The 16,582-nt window shown below is 44.5% G+C and overlaps 2 protein-coding genes and 1 long non-coding RNA gene across 3 annotated transcripts; 2 read left to right on the top strand and 1 right to left on the bottom strand.

Moving 5' to 3' along the window:
- Positions 1-8,542: 8,542 nt before the first annotated feature.
- On the top strand, positions 8,543-10,098 carry LOC121977813 (heat stress transcription factor B-2b-like). Its single transcript, XM_042530238.1, has 2 exons — positions 8,543-8,990; positions 9,088-10,098. Exons 1-2 carry the CDS (start codon positions 8,718-8,720, stop codon positions 9,739-9,741), a joined length of 927 nt encoding a protein of 308 aa, XP_042386172.1. The 5' UTR covers positions 8,543-8,717; the 3' UTR covers positions 9,742-10,098.
- A 1,306-nt stretch (positions 10,099-11,404) lies between these two features.
- Positions 11,405-12,660, top strand: LOC121977822 (transcription repressor OFP13-like). The gene is made up of 2 exons (XM_042530249.1): positions 11,405-11,685; positions 11,788-12,660. Exon 2 carries the CDS (start codon positions 11,984-11,986, stop codon positions 12,545-12,547), a length of 564 nt encoding a protein of 187 aa, XP_042386183.1. The 5' UTR covers positions 11,405-11,685; positions 11,788-11,983; the 3' UTR covers positions 12,548-12,660.
- A 2,749-nt stretch (positions 12,661-15,409) lies between these two features.
- LOC121996833 lies at positions 15,410-16,212 on the bottom strand. The gene is made up of 2 exons (XR_006116172.1): positions 16,081-16,212; positions 15,410-15,971 (listed from the first exon to the last, which is right to left on the bottom strand). It is a non-coding gene; the product is annotated as an uncharacterized LOC121996833 (long non-coding RNA).
- Between the last annotated feature and the right edge of the window lie 370 nt (positions 16,213-16,582).

Genomic DNA, 16,582 nt, shown 5'->3' on the forward strand with positions numbered 1-16,582 from the left:
CCCATGAGTTGTTGAGCAGCTAGCTGGGAATCCGAGTGGATCACCACCCGGCTGGCTCCAACATGTCGTGTGGCCTGCAGTCCGGCTATTAGGGCTTCGTATTCTGCCTCATTATTTGTTGCCCGATAGTCCAATCGGATGGACAAATGCATCCGCTCTCCCTGAGGCGAAAGTATCAGGATCCCAATTCCGCTTCCGAGCCGAGTGGACGATCCGTCCACGTATACTTTCCATGTAGCTTCGGGCTCGGGCTTTTGTACCTCAGTCACGAAATTCGCTAAGGACTGTGCCTTGATCGCCGAGCGGGGTTGGTATTGGATGTCGAATTCGCTTAGCTCCGTCGTCCACTTGATGAGTCGACCGGATGCTTCAGGGTTCAGGAGTACCCTTCCCAACGGGCTGTTCGTCATCACAATAATGGTGTGCGCCAAAAAGTAAGGGTGCAACCTCCGAGCGGCAAGGACCCAGGCGAAGGCCAACTTCTCGAGACTGGTGTAGTGAGACTCAGCATCCTTTAAGATATGGCTTAAAAAGTACATAGGCTGTTCTTCGCCACTCAGCCTTACTAATGCTGAGCCCACCGCATGCTCAGTTGAAGATAAATAAATGCGGAGTGGCTCGCCTACAGTCGGTTTTGCCAACACGGGTAAAGAATTCAGGTAAGTCTTCAGTTCCTCGAATGCCCGATCGCACTCCTCGTCCCATTGAAACTTGGTAGCTTTGCGTAGAATCTTGAAGAACGGCAGGCTCCGGTCGGCGGTCTTGGAGATAAATCTTGACAGCGTCGTTATCCGACCGGTGAGACGTTGTACCTCTCGAAGATTTCTGGGAGGCAGCATGTCTTGCAATGCCTTTATCTTGCTGGGGTTCGCCTCTATGCCCCGCTCGATCACGATGTAACCTAGGAAGCGCCCTCCTTTTGCTCCGAACAGGCACTTCTGAGGGTTAAGCTTGACTCCGTATCTTCTTAATGTTTGGAAGGTCTCCTCCATATCCGCGTAGAGATCTGCTGCCTGGAAGGACTTGATAAGTATGTCATCCACATACACTTCCAAGTTGCGTCCGATCTGCTCCCTGAATACTTTGTTCATCAGACGCTGGTAGGTAGCTCCCGCATTCTTCAGCCCGAACGACATTACATTGTAGCAGTAGGTGTCGTCCGCCGTGACGAAGCTGACCTTCTCCTGGTCTTCTCGGGCGAGTGGCACTTGATGGTAGCCTTGGTATGCATCCAACATGCATATCAGCTCACACCCAGCCGTGGAGTCTACTGGTTGAACTATCCGGGGCAGCGGGTAGAAGTCCTTCGGGCATGCCTTGTTTAGGTCCCGTAAATCGATGCAGACTCTCCACTTGTTGCCCGGCTTGGAGACCAGTACCACATTCGCGAGCCAACTCGGGAATTGTACTTCCATTATGTGGTCGGCCTCCAGAAGCTTCTCTACCTCTGCTCAGATAATTACATTCTGCTCCGCGCTGAAGTCCCTCTTCCTTTGCTTCACCGGCCGAGCGTTTGGATTGACGTGAAGCTCGTGCTGCGCTACGCTTGGCGAGACCCCTGGCAGCTCATGGGTCTACCAAGCGAAGACGTCGCGGTTTCGCTGGAGGCATTTGATCAGCTTTTCCTTCTGCTTCTCCTCCAAGTCGGACGCTATGAAGGTGGTGGCCTCTGATCGGGAAGAGTCAATCTGCACCTCCTCCTTTTCTTCGTAAACCAAAGAAGGTGGTTTTTCAATTATAGCATTTACCTCGACTCGCGGCACTTTCCGAGCGGACTTGGCCTCGGCTCGGACCATCTCCACATAGCATCTTCGAGCTGCCAGCTGGTCTCCTCGTACCTCCCCTACTTGATCTTCCACCGGGAACTTGACCTTCTGGCAGAAGGTAGAGACGACCGCCCGGAACTCGTTGAGAGCCGGTCGCCCCAAGATAACGTTGTACGCCGAAGGAGCATCAACCACGATGAAGCTGGTGGTCCTTGTCCTTCTGAGCGGCTCTTCTCCCAAAGAGATAGCCAGTCGGACCTGGCCGACCGGCAAGACTTCGTTCCCAGTGAACCCGTAGAGGGGGTTGTCATTGGCAGTAGTTCAGCTCGATCGATTTGCAATTGGTTGAAGGCCTTCTTGAAAATTATGTTGACCGAGTTGCCTGTGTCAATGAAAATGCGATGAATAGTGTAGTTAGCTATTACCGCTCGAATGATCAGGGCGTCATCGTGCGGGACTTCGACTCCCTCGAGGTCCCTAAGCCCGAAGCTGATCTCGGGTCCGCTCGCCCTCTCCTGGTTGCAGTCGACCGCGTGTATCCTCAGCTGCCTTGCGTGTGCCTTTCTGGCTCTATTGGAGTCTCCTCCGGTCGGGCCTCCGGCGATGATGTTGATCTCGCCTCGAGATGCGTTGTCCCTGTTCTCCTCCTCCCGAGCGGATGGTCGAGGTAGTTCATGCGACGCCCGATGGTGGGCCCCGAGCTGCTGACAATGCTGCCGCTCGGGGGATCTCCTTTCTATCCTTTGAACGGGGTTCCGTTGTCGATGTCGTCGGTCTGGTGAAGGTGACCGGCGGCGTTAGCTCCTTGGCGCAGGATGAGAGATGGGGGGAGGCTCCGACAGTCGCGAGTGTTGTGAGTAGCTGACTGATGGAGTGAACAAAACATTGGGGTCCATACCTTCCCCTTGGGCTTGGGCCGATCAGCCGCAATTTGCTGGACGACATGCGGCCCAGTGTGCTGATGAGGACGGGCGGCTTCGGCTCGCAATCCTCTGGGGGGCTGGTGACTGACAGGCTGCTTCCGCTCGGCTGGAGCTGGTTGGTCATTCAGGTATTCTTTTCTTCTCGCCGCCTGAGCCTCCTTCACATTGATGTACTCGTTGGCTTTATGCAACATATGGTCGTAGTCTCGGGGCGGCTTCCAGATGAGCGAGCGGAAGAAATCACCGTCCACGAGCCCTTGCGTGAACGCGTTCATCATTGTTTCCGAGGTGACCGTTGGAATGTCCATGGCCACCTGGTAGAAGCGTTGGATGTAAGCTCGGAGCGGCTCCCTCGCACCTTGCTTGATGGCGAACAGATTGATGCTGGTTTTCTGGTGGCACCTGCTGCTCGCAAAATGATGGAGGAATGTCGTTCAGAATTTCTTGAAACTTGTGATAAATCCGTCCGGCAGCCTCCGGAACCACCGATGCGCCGATCCCGAGAGGATGGTTAGGAACACTCGGCACTTCACACCATCTGTATTGATGTAGAGTAGCAGTGCTGTCGAACTTACCCAAATGGTCGTCTGGGTCGGTTGTCCCGTTGTATTCCCCGATCGCAGGGGGCACATAATGTTTTGGCAGTGGATCCCGCAGGATGGCATCTGAGAACTGCCGATTGATCCGCTCAGGGGACGCATCTGTTCGGGGCGCTTTTCCTTTTCTAACGTCCCGGACGGGTGCTTCGTCTGATGAAGAACCTTTGTCCTGATTAGCTTGCGCGACTTCCGAGGGCGTCTGGAACAGAGCCCAATGAAAAGGTATCGGGGCGGGCGGCGCCCCCATCTGGGTGCCGGTCGGTCCCTTATTTTGCCCCCATATTGAGAGGTGCTCCGGTCGCTCTTCGGGTGGCGCTCGGCCCCCCCCCCCCATGCTGATGTCGCCTGCTGCGCTGCCCGCTCGGCCTGAGATTTCTGCTGCTGCTCCACGATTTTTGCTGCTCGCGCTTGGATAAGTACTTCGAGCTCCTCAGGAGAGAGCATTACCAGAAGTTGACGTCCAACTTCTTCAATCTTCTAGGCTCGGATTCAGGTGCGTTCCCACAGACGGCGCCAATTTGATCTTGTCCAAGCGCTGAGTCAACGGACGCTGGGGATGTGGCACGCTCCGTTGTCTCCGACTGTTGGTATAGATCTCCGGCGGACCTGCAAAGAAGCCAAGACGGGAGGGGTTTCCCGACGACGGCCCTCCGACGCTCAAGTCAAGCAACGAGAAATGAGAGAGACAGCATAACTATGGCTACAGTAAGGGATCGCGCATACCTTCGTCGACGTCTGAGGGTCCTTATATAGGACCCTGGCGAGGCGTGGGCACGCTTCTCTATGCGTGCACGCTTCCCCAAACTTACCTTAACGAGCTCTTGTCAGAAAAGTATCTCTGGCGCCATTCTGCAATCGTCCGAGCATATCCCGGATGTGACGGTGGAAGCTTCCACCGTATGATCCTGTGTACGGCTCGGCCGCCAACCTTGCTGTCTGTCGGCGACAGACGTCTCGAGGATGATGTTATCCCCTGTCTCCTTTGTCCTCTTGCGCTTCCTGTCTGTTCTAGGGCCGAGCGGTTAGGCCGCTCGGCGGGCATACCACTTCTGCCTCAGTCGTATGCTCGGATAAGATTGCTCCTGCCTGACTTTGTTGCCTTGTGCCCCGGCCGAACGAACAGTCCGCTCGGCCATGAAACCTTTTTACCTTGAGCATCGGAAACCCGACCCCTAGTCGGGTTGTCTTTTATTTGGCTCGGGGGATACCTGGTCGATCGGTCATCTCATTCCGGTCGGTTGGGTGACCGGTCAGCCCTCTCAGTCCGGTCGGTCGAGTCTCAGGGTCGAATCTCTTGACATTTGACCTCCACGTGTCGTTGACCTTCCGCCAACGAGGGTCCCCTGTCCTTATCACCGGATCAATTACAATGCAGTTAATTTTCACCCATAATATGATATATGACACTATTATTTTTTAACCATAATAGGATACATTACAATGTCTATAATTTCTCCTAGGTAGTACAATGTGATTAGTAGCTGCTACAACATGAATATTGATCATGTTGTAACAGTTAGGGTTAAGTAGCTGCTACAATAATGAGAAGTCAATCAAAACTGTAGGGTTTAACCATGTTATATCAATCATTAGGATTTATCTACGTTGTAGCAGCCTATGCGACAGTAGCTGCTCCAATAAAAATAAACTTTTTTTAAACCCTCTATTCGCTCAAAGTAAATCTTCAATCCAAAGACATATAATCATTAAACACCATTGTAGCAGCTAGGAGATGAATCAAAACCCTAAAAATTCAAACCCCTAAACAAAATGAGAAGAATAAAAACTTTAAACCCTAACACAATACTTACGATGGAGGCGAAGATTTGAATGAGAAACAAGTCGTCGCAGTGAGATTAATTGACGAAGACACTGTGGGCCACCGATCTACTATCAATGAAATTTTTTTAAAATATTTGTTACATGATGAGTTTCGGGGGTAAATCTTTGGTCGATGAGGGCAAAAAGGTAATTATATAATATATGTTTGCACAATAATTATAAAAAGGTAATTGATAAGAAAAGATTGTTTGGAGATCAGTAGTAGCTACTACATGTTGTATCAGTTATTCTGGAGTAGCTGCTATAATATGTAGTAGCTAATCTATAGTAACTACTACACATTGTAATGTCTACTCTTGAGAAGTTGCTACACGTTGTAGCAGTTTTTGACAATTAGCTGCTACAATGTGTTGTAGTAGCTATTACAACCTGTAGCAGCTTCTAACTATATATACATTAACTGATACAACGTGTAAAAGCTCATTTAATTAATCTAAATAAAAAAATGAGATTGATATGATCTATTATTGCTTGAAAATGCAAAGTAATATCTTGTTGAGTGTAAATGAAGAAAGAGCTGCTACAACGTTGTAGCAGCTAACATTCCAAGTTAGCTACTACAAGGTGTAACGGCTACTTCCATAGTGATAGCTGCTACAACGTTGTAGCAGCTATCATTCCAAGTAGTTGCTACAACGTTGTAGCATCTAACCATCGATTTAGCTACTTCCATTCTGGAACATAATTGCTACAACGTTGTAGCAGTTACTTCCACTCTGGAATGTAATTTCTACAATGTTGTAGCAGCTATCATTGTGGAAGTAGCTACTATAACATTGTAGCAGATAATATTCAAAGTTAGCTGCTACAAGGTGTAGCAATTAATTGTCGAAGTAGCTACTACAAGGTGTAGCAATTAATTGTCGAAGTAGCTGCTACAACGTGTAGCAGCAAAGCAAAGGCGCTGTAGCAACAAAAATAATTCTAAATTATTATTTACCAAGTTGATATACATAACAAAAATATTTTTAGAGGTAATATCTTTTAGAAAATATAGTTGCTACAAAAACGTCTTACCAAGTGGTTGATACATGGTGTAACACTTACATGGACAGTTAGCTGCTACAAGGTGTAGCAGTTAACTGTCGAAGTAGCTGCTACAACTTATAGCAGTTAATTGTCCAAGTGGTTGCAGACGTTTGTAGCAAGCATTGGCCTTGCACATTGTAGCATAAATCCTTCCTTCCTTCTAATATTCCTTTAGGATCACAGTCAGTAAGTACAACTTACAATAAAATGAATTACCATTGGTTATAAAATGTAGATACATTCTAGCTGTGACAAGTTATCAGCAAAGTATATAAACAAAAAACTGGTATCATAGCAGCTAGGGCTTGTGCTTGATAGGATATATATATATGGTACAAAAAAATTGTACAGAGCGGAATAACATACAATGGAGGGGAAAGACTTACTATCGAGAATGGAGAAAGGGGGAATTTTACACTGGCTACAAGCCTTTGTGTTCGACATGCAATTTGGGGAACAGAAGACGATAGCGAAGGAAGAGGTGAGAGCGAGCGAGATAGCGACGAGGGAAATTTAGAATTTGAGAAAATTCACTCGCTGATGTTTTGAATAAAAGGCGGAAGGGGAGAGATAATAAATATAATATATATATATATATATATATATATATATATGATACCCTGAATGACTTTTTGTTTACATGTGTGCACGACACGACAGGTGCTTGAGGTACTTTTTCCTTTATGGTTCAAATTTCCCTTTTGGATTATAGTGTTCAAGATCATGGGGTATAATGTTATATTTTTTAAAAGAAATATTGATTTAAAAAATGAAATCCAGGTGCTTGGATAGCTAGGCGTGCACGCGTATCGTATTTGTTCCACCGCAGAGCACTGCACACCCGTTCGATGGACACCCTTGGGTAACCCTCACATGTTCAAACACGTCAATTCTCAATAGTGAATTGGGCACCTGAGAAAAGGTTCGGACGTCCAGATATGTGAGAGTCATCTAAGAATATACATTGAATCGGTGTGTAAACTAATATATCAAAATATATATATCTATAGAAAGAGTCACCTAAGAATATACATTGCATCGGTGTGTAAACTAATATATCAAAAAATATATATATATATAAAAGGTTTATTATGTTAGCTAGGCGATGCGCGTGGATGCCTCTCACGGAGGGAGACACGCCTCCTATAGGCGCGTGGTTTTGACATTGACGTCTTAATTTGTTGGAGCAGCTTTATTTCATGGAACAATTCTTAATTTAAATCTCCTCTAGAGCAGAATTACATTCAATGAATTCTGCTATAAAGCATCGATCCAACTCCAGTCAAAGAAAATGCATAATTTAATATTTTATTAATTTTGTAATAAAAAGTCAGCCATGATTCATTCAAGTTTGAATATGAAAAAGGACAAGGGGTCAAAAATAGAAACCAATTTGCCATTATGAATTTTGACTAACCAACAGCTGTGCCAAGTAAAAAAAAATCAAATCAAATGATCTGAACCAAAATTACAGGCGTTCCAATAAATTATAAACTGATGAATTTTGACTTTTTTTGGTCGACTAATTGTCGGAGTGGAATAGAGTGTTCCCACAACAACCCCCTCTAATAGTTTCACACTGGCATGTTTAACGCGGTTTAATGACAATATTAAATGTTAATTTGACTGTTAAAAGCTCCTGCGATCTGGAATTCGATCCGACGGTTCTGCGATGACGATCAAATTCGAAACAACGTCGAGATCACGTAGGGATGACTTCCGTTTCCATTCCTTATTAGGTATCGTCCGACTTTGAAATTTGTTAACCTTCCCGCTGCTATGAAAGATATTTGTGAGATATCGTGTATCTATCCACGTCATTTGATGGCGACGTCCGCATGAACGGCGTTGCGATTCTAGAAGCACCGGAAAATCAATTCAACGTCACGCAAAACATAAACACTTAAAAAAAACCGATAATAATGATTCAAATGGGACTTTGGATGATGTTTGAAATGTTCCGCTGGGCCCCGCGCCTGTCGAAGTGAGGGACTTCGTCGATTGATATACAGCTGGCATCATCTCAGGATCGGCTGCGGCGGTCAGAACCGTATCTGTTTCCTGTTCGGCGTTGCCCGCCTTGTTCGGTTCCTGGACGGTCGTTCGTTTCCGGTGGGGAAGTCGAAAGGCTTATTCCAAATACTGCGCCGCGATTTCCACCGCCACACGTCACCGTCTTGACCTGGCTACCGTCCACGTGGCCGTGGCAATGGCACTGATGGGAGGCGGTATGCAGGATGGAATCGGAGAGCCACACCATCATCACATTTGACCGGCGCCCGTCGGTTGGACCAGGAATGAGCACTGTCTTCCTGGAACCTTCTCCAAAGGGTGTAGTAGCTTCTCGCCCTTTCCATCGGTTTCGTCGTCATATCCTACCCTTTTCTGTCTCTTCCTCATCAATCTAAATCTATTCTATTATTATTCTTCTTCTTCCTCTTCCACCGCCACAGATACCCTTTTCTGCTTCTTTCTTTCCTTTTTTACCTCTTTCTATTTATACTTGGTGGTTTCTCGTCCCTGCGAAACTTTTCGAATCTCGGCATCGGGCGGTAACTATGTCTCGCCCGTCGGCGGAATCTTCGCCGACAACAGAGGAAGGAGGGCCCCCGCTTTCGGCGCACGATCAGGGGCATCGTTCCACGCCGACGCCGTTCCTGACGAAGACGTACCAGCTCGTGGACGAACCTTCGATCGACGACGTCATCTCATGGAACATGGACGGCACCACCTTCATAGTCTGGCGCCCGGCAGAGTTTGCCAGCGAGGTCCTCCCTAAGTACTTCAAGCACAACAACTTCTCCAGCTTCGTCCGCCAGCTCAATACCTATGTGTGTGATCGATTCGTTTTGTCTATCCCCTGCTTTGAGTTGGTAATTCTCGATCGATTAGTTGATTTACGTAGTTGAATCGGAAACTGTTTTTTAGGGATTCCGGAAGATCGTGCCGGACAGGTGGGAATTCGCTAATGACTTCTTCCGGCGCGGCGAGAAGCGGTTGCTCTGCGAAATTCACCGCCGGAAGATCTCCTCTGTCCCGTCCTCGACGGCGGCTCCGCCCGCCTCCCAGGCGATCCCCGGCGAGTCGCCCGTTAATTCTGGGGAGGAGCGGGTCATCACGACGATCCCTTTAACCGCCGGCGCGCAACCAGCGGAGGAAAGCAGGGGCGCGACGACGGAGCTCGTGGAGGAGAATGACCGGCTTCGGCGCGAGAACACGAGCCTCTGCCGAGAACTCAGCCAGATGAAGAACTTGTGCAACAACATCCTCAATCTCATGTCCAAGTACGCACCCAGCTGCCGGCATAACGTCGCCGCCAACATAGGCGGCGGACCAACCACGACGGCTTCGCCGCCAGACCTGGCGATGTCGTCGCCGATGGAACAGGACGATAGCGATGAAGAGGAGACGGCAGCGCCGCCGCCGCCGCCGCCGGGGAAAAAGGTCTGCTCGACGACCACGAGGCTCTTCGGCGTCTCGATCGGTTTCAAGCGGAACCGAGTAGAGAGCGGCGCGAGCTCGAAATCAGAGGCGGAGGTGAAGCGAGAGCCGATGGATTTGGACGGAGGCAGGGAGAGTTAACGGGAAACGACGGTCTGCCGTCACTGTGTAACGGTTGGTAGATGGCTAGGTAGAGTTGATCGCGTCCATTTCTTTTTTCGTTTTTTTGGTCTCGTGAATAAGGAAGGAAGGTGGTTGCTACTGTAAGCATATAGTCAACTTTCGCGTGTGAAAGCAGCGCAAGAATTTTGGCCGCCCGCGTTGAAGGAGAGCATATGCATGCAATTTGCGTTGGGAATTATTAATTTATTGTTTCTTTTGTTGTGTATGGATTTTGATAGAGGGAACCAAAGTCGTATTGAATCAATGTAAGCTTATAGTATGGAAATGGTCAAACATTTACCGATAAATGCAGAATAAATATCATTTGTGGCACTATGTCAAAATATTCACACAATATATATTTATGATGTTATTTGTTATTTAGAGATTGAAAATTCTTTTAGCAAATCAAATTAATTTATGGATTCACTTGAAATACTAAAAACTACTTCAAAATTAATTCTCAAGGATTATTAAATATTTAAATCATCGAAAAAGATTGACTGTCAAATTAATTTATCTGAAAATTTTCCTAGTTAATTCCAAAAGAAAGATAACAAAATTACAATAAAAACCAAAAAAAACTTTTCTTCTTCGAATGATCTTTTCAAAAAGGTATTTTTTTTTAAATCTTAAAATTATATAATTTGATAAATGAACTATAAAAAAGCTTGATATTTGAAAATATAAGGTTATGTCACTTTAATTTTTGAAATTGAGTTAGGTTAAACTACAACAACTTGACAAGGATGATAATTAGAAAATAATTTTCTCTTATTCTACCATAAATAAAATAAAAAAAATATCAAACAAATTATAATTCGTTGAGTGGATCCCATTATCACTGGGAGAAATCAATGATTGTATATCCTACTTCCATCCACCACCGCTCCTTCTTCACAGCAGTGGTATATTTTAGGGGTTGCTTGTTTAGGGGGTTTGGAATGGAAATGAAATGAAACTTATGCTTAATTTGGAGAAATGAAGGTGGAACCCACGGATTCATTCCTCTAAATAAAGGAATGGGTCATTCCTGAATAATATGAGAGGTATGGGTATTATTTATATTTCATTAATATTTACAATCATTTTCATATCTTTTCCCATTCTTTTACCCGAACCCAGCGTCCCCTTAGTCTTCAGTACTGATCACTTCATGCCCTTTATAATCGCACCAATTAAACTTTCTAGCTCTGGGAGTATATATTAATACCAGTACAAGTGTACAACCATAATTAAAAAAGGGACAAAACTCGATTTACAAATTGAAATTAATCCAAATTGGATTTAAAAAAAAAATGGCTGAAAGCAGTTGCTGCAGCTCGCGAGCGTTGGACGTTTCATTGCGAGAAGTGAAGTCCGAATAAGTGAATTAACGGGACCATCTGAAACTCTTCATTGTGTTTTGGCATTTGGTGGGCATATAATTTGTACATATCCAAATGCATGGGCCATGCAAGGATTCGCTTTAACGTCTTGTCGATCCAGCGAGGAATAGATCTTCACCACTCGTTTGCCAAATGATCGTGGATCCGCCCGTACCCCAGCTATTGTCTCTCGTCAGTTTGAACTGCCAAATGTCCATCCCTGAATGGCCGCGCTATATTCTCTTCCTATCTTCTCAGATCGAAAGCTTGCCACGCCGGCGTCCATTCAACTTGTATCGGAATGGGGATGCCCAACGGATTTACAACCCAACTACCCCCTTTAATACCGCACTGCCTTTTCTGTCTGATTTTCATAACTCACCTAGATCCTCTGTCAATCCTGTTTGATCCGGTGCGTTTCGATTCAACTTAATCCATCAGTACTAGCTAGCTCCTCCCACTCCGTCACCCTTCCAAACTGATCGTCGTCCTTCAGTTCCATCCAGCTCTTCATGCCGAGTTGTCCCACCCAATTTGATCTATTCGCTGGAGTAGGGTAAGTAATCAAAGTATCTTACTCAATTTTTATTTTTATTTTTATTTTTTTCACTTGCAGCTAGCAGCAACTTTGTTTGACATCCTTGAATCTTTCCTTCAGTCTTCAGGTACATGAGATTAAATACCGCCCAATAAACGAGTAAAAAATGTGAGTCGTCCTAGCTCGTGATATATATCGAGGTTCCTGCTTCAACTCCCAGAACTCCCGAGACACAGGAAACCTGAGATTCAACGTCGACGAGAGCTAGCTAGCTAGCGTGAATAAGGAAGTGGAAGGTAGTTAAAGGGATCGAAAGATGGAAAGGATCAAGTCATATTTCAACTCTATTGGCCCCATCTGCATCCAAGAAGCCAAGACGCAATCCTTCCGAGGAGACTACCTCTGCTCCACCTCCTACTCCACCGCCTCCCCACCCTTCTCCCTCACCCACCCTCTCGGCTCCCCTCTGCCCTGCGAGGACGACGACGACTCCACCACTCTCCCCTCGTCGTCGTCTTTGAGCTCCGACCGCGATCGCAAGCTCAACCACTCCGACGAGCGCTTCGCGCGCCCCGTCACTTCTGAAAGGTTCTTCTACTCGCCCTGCACCAGCAAATCCATCGTGGAGGAGTACTCCGACGAGCTCGACAGCGAGGTCGCCTGCTGCGAGAGGATCGCCGTCTTGTCGGAGGACCCGTACCGTGACTTCCTGGCGTCGATGGAGGAGGTGGTGGCGGCGCACGAGCTGAGGGAGTGGCGCGGCCTGCAGGAGCTTCTTCGTTGCTACTTGAGGCTCAACGAGAGGAAGAACCACAAGGCGATTGTGCTGGCGTTTGTCGATCTGTTGACGCGCTGCGCCTCATTGGACAAGACAAGCTAAGGGGGGTCTTGTGTGGAAGACTACCTTCTTTCTAATTGTAAGATATTGTAGCAGTAGTGAACATTTTGCTGCTTTATCTTTTCTAATCGAACCGATCGACTGATTAAACTTCACTCCGACGTCAATTAGCTCTATGATCTCCGTTTTTCTTCAGTTCCTCTAAATCAGAACAATGGATTAATTATATATTTTCCATCTCCTTTTACTTTCTTTCTTGCTCTTCATCTTTCTTACTACTAGATAACAATTAGTATGGTTTTCCATCTCAATGCATGGTTATTAATTTGTTCTAGCTAGAAATAAATCAAGAAGACAATTACAAAGTCCCCACAATTATCTCCGTGCATTTAGCACGATATATTGCCCAACGATTAATGGATACGCGTCACGTACGGCTTAAAAGATGCTAATCGTACTCTAATCATTGTGTTTAACTATTTCAAACCATCAAAGTGTTGCATATCCCTGGCTTCAAATCTTATGAGAAATCTCTATTTTGTTTATGTTATGACTAAATAGAGAACCTAATTACTATTATATTCTTCAATCATGGATATATATATTTGCATGTTTGCCTTATAAAGAATGGAATATAATTATAGCTTAGCAACTAACTATAGAATAGAATTAACACAATCATGCAGGGGCCGGGACCCTGCATACTGCAAGGGTTACCAGCCCATGTGATGAGAAAGTTATCGACGTGGTCCATGCAATACAACTGTTCAACTAACAGTGCTCGGATCGCACGCAGGCATGCATGCCTACAGTTAACGCTACGACAATTCAGCATTCAGCATTAATTTGGTGTCTGGTGTAAACAATCTTAATTCGCTGGTGAAATTATAATGGATTGAATTAATGCATTACTAATATATAGATCACTAACTTGAAGTAAAAAAAAAAAAAACAATCTTTTGCCAGTAAATTTCTAGAATTTTAAACTAAGCAATGCCTTCCTCCTTTTCCCGACATGCCATGAATGCCCAAGCAACGTTTTCAAAGTATTAAAGTTAGAAAATTAATGAGGTATTTATTAGTTAGTTAGGTATTTATTAGTTGATGACTGTGCATACCACTTTAGATTTGATCAACCGTTAAAGATTATAAGAACTTTTATTAATTTTGTAATAATCTGTGTAACTTATTTGAGTCTATAATCAACTCATATCATTTCCTATGTGCTCGATGCTGTACACTTGGTAGCGTTGATTTACAAGTAAGCCGGCGACTAATGGTGCATGCGTAACGTACACTCGTACGCATGCACTGTACGCCTATTGAGCCATCGCAATCCTATTGGACTTTGCTGTGCCGTGCGTCCAGGGCTGGTCCTGAATTTTGGAAGTCGTTAGGCAAAAAAAAAAAAAGGATAAACTTACAATTTAAATATAATTTAATATAAAATTTTTAAAATTAATATATTTCATTTAATATTCATGCAAAATATATTTCTTAAGATTATTTTAAAAAATAAAACATCGTATAAAATATGTTTCCTAAGTTTCTCCAAAATATATTTTTCTAACACCTCTACAAAAAATTGTAAGTCATTTATATTTAAATCATTATCTTCATCTTCTCTCAATTCTTCATGCTCATTCATTGCACGATTATGATCATCATTTTCTCTCAATTCTTCCCGCTCATTGATTGTATTATCATTTAGTTCTTCTTGATTACTCAATTGTTGCTTATTTGTTGTATGATCATTTAGTTCTTTTTGACTTTCTTTTTGTAATTTATCAATTGAATCTTCAATTGAAGAGCTAGCTTTAAAAAAACTTACAAAGAACATAATTTGTTCCACTCTTTTTTTTTATTTTTTTTCTGACTCCAAAATTGATATTTCTTTAAAAATATGTCCGTACTACAAATTTCAAGTGTAAAAATAAAACACACAAAACCAGTAACAAAGCTAACAATGAAACAAATACAAACAGTGAAAATAATAATTGAAGAACAATAAAGCTTGATTTATGCTTGAAGTAATCGATATAATCTATTCTATGATGATTAAAATTGTAATGGTTTATTTTAACTCTTTCAAATCTATAAGAAAAATCATAAAATATTGACTTCAATACAATATTAAAAATCAATAATATTGACAATAAGAAAAAAAATATATAGATAAATAGGTAACTTACGTTGTAAGTTTATATATTGATAAATGATAATGTTAATGAAACTAAAATTTTAATTGGAGAACAAACTTTTCTAATTTAGTTCAAAGAGATTCAAAGAAGAAGCAAGAATGAAATTAATGCTCAGGATTCATACTTTACGTTTTAGAGTCTTATAACTTCTGTAAATAAATTAATGAAGAAAGAGTTTACAAATAATAAAATTTTGGAAAGAGAAAAAATGATTGTTTATCTTCATTCTCTTTTTTTTCTTTTATTTTTTAGAATTTTTTTTAAATTTTAATAAAAAATATTTTTTGGACATTTATAAAAATAATTCAACAATATATATTTAGACCTTTATTAAAATAATCCAATAAAATTTTTTAAATTTTTATTAAAATAATCTAATTATATATAATATACATCTCAAGACCGGCCCTACGGACATCATCCTGCCTGATGGTGCCCTGTGTGATTTAGCTATTGGTCGGTTGAGGCTGAGCTAGAGCCTGTGACCTTCTTCCGGAAAGGGTTGAGGAACCGGAAACGCCTCTTGTGGGCTCTCTCATTATAGATCAGTGGTGATAGTATACGTCTGAGCTAAGCATGTGAATGGGTCAGACATCGTCAGGGTTATCTCTGTCAACCATGAGCTTAATAGATTATTAGAAACACTAGCTACTAATTGGGTTGCCTATGGATTATACTGAACTACAAACCACGACACCCTTAATTAAAAGCAATAATGAGAAAGAAATTTAACCTATGCACTGCATTGTAAAATTACAAAACAACAATTTGGCTTCTTCACCTCTCGAGCCAACGAGCGAGTTGGGTGGGGTTGACCACGCCGGGAATGCGGGCTCCCTCCGCCTTCAGCAAATAGGTCACCTCCGCGTACGAGCTCGGCGGTTGTTCCTGGCCCCGAGTCGACTCGGCAGAACCCCCCGCCGTGTCCCGCTCCGGCCCGCCGGCCGTTTCGTTTCCCCATCGCTTCCCCAGCAGCGTTCCTCTGGTTAGGAATTCATGCGCCAGGCAACCGGCCAGTAGCCGGTTGTTGTCGCCGGCAGCAACCGGACCCGGTACAGGATGAGCCTGACTCGGCTCGGGCCCTGCAGCCGCTGGATATCGAGCCCGAGGCGAGCCCGACGGGTCGCGTTCCTTTCGCTTGCTTCTGGTGCCGTGCGTCGCATCCGCTGTCCGCGTGCCACTCAACATACCTGGGTCCCGCTACGTCTCTGACCGAGGTGTCTCGTGTCCGACGCAAAACACCAGGATTATGCTCTTCGTAATAACTATCGGTTTAAAAATAAATAAATAAATTGCAGGGAGAGAGACGGGAGGAAAAGGCCAAAGGGCAAAATAGTAAAAAAAATAAAAAGAGCGAGGGGAAGGCGGCGACACCGGAAGATGGCGGAGACCGCTCCGGTGGCGTTGATCAAATGGCAGCGATGCCGTCGATCGACGGCGGAAGGGAAGAAACGGAAGCAGTAGAAGAGACGGCGAAAAAGAGGACCTAGGGATTTTGAGTGCGGAAAATGATCTGGATAAGATGGTGCCTTACAAATAATACAGGGTTAGAAAAAAAAAAAAAAGTGCACAATGACAAAAATGCCACATCGAAACGTCATACTGACAAGATTAGCCTGGGTCCGGCTGGCATACGAGTAATGCAGACGGGAGGGAACAGCAGTAAATAGAGTGGGATAGAGGGGCAATTTCTTAATATTTGTTGGGTAAATAAGAAAATTAATTCGACATCAACGGTGCGGATGAGACCTATCTAGCGATGGAGGAAAGTCACGTTTTCCCAGTGCTGAGACTGGGCCGTAAAGTGAGAGAGCCTGTTGGGCTGGGGCCCTTTTTGTTGTCGGGCTCTTTTCCTTTCGATAGTAAATATATCCAG

Source organism: Zingiber officinale, chromosome 1B (genome assembly GCF_018446385.1).
Source record: "Zingiber officinale cultivar Zhangliang chromosome 1B, Zo_v1.1, whole genome shotgun sequence".
In the NCBI taxonomy this organism is placed as follows: domain Eukaryota; kingdom Viridiplantae; phylum Streptophyta; class Magnoliopsida; order Zingiberales; family Zingiberaceae; genus Zingiber; species Zingiber officinale.

Excerpts from the sequence above, each read along its gene's own strand:
- LOC121977813 (XM_042530238.1), top strand. The coding sequence starts at position 8,718 with ATGTCTCGCCCGTCGGCGGAATCTTCGCCGACAACAGAGGAAGGAGGG. Across the intron at positions 8,991-9,087 it reads TCCGCCAGCTCAATACCTAT|GGATTCCGGAAGATCGTGCC; the intron begins GTGTGTGATCGA and ends ACTGTTTTTTAG.
- LOC121977822 (XM_042530249.1), top strand. The coding sequence starts at position 11,984 with ATGGAAAGGATCAAGTCATATTTCAACTCTATTGGCCCCATCTGCATC.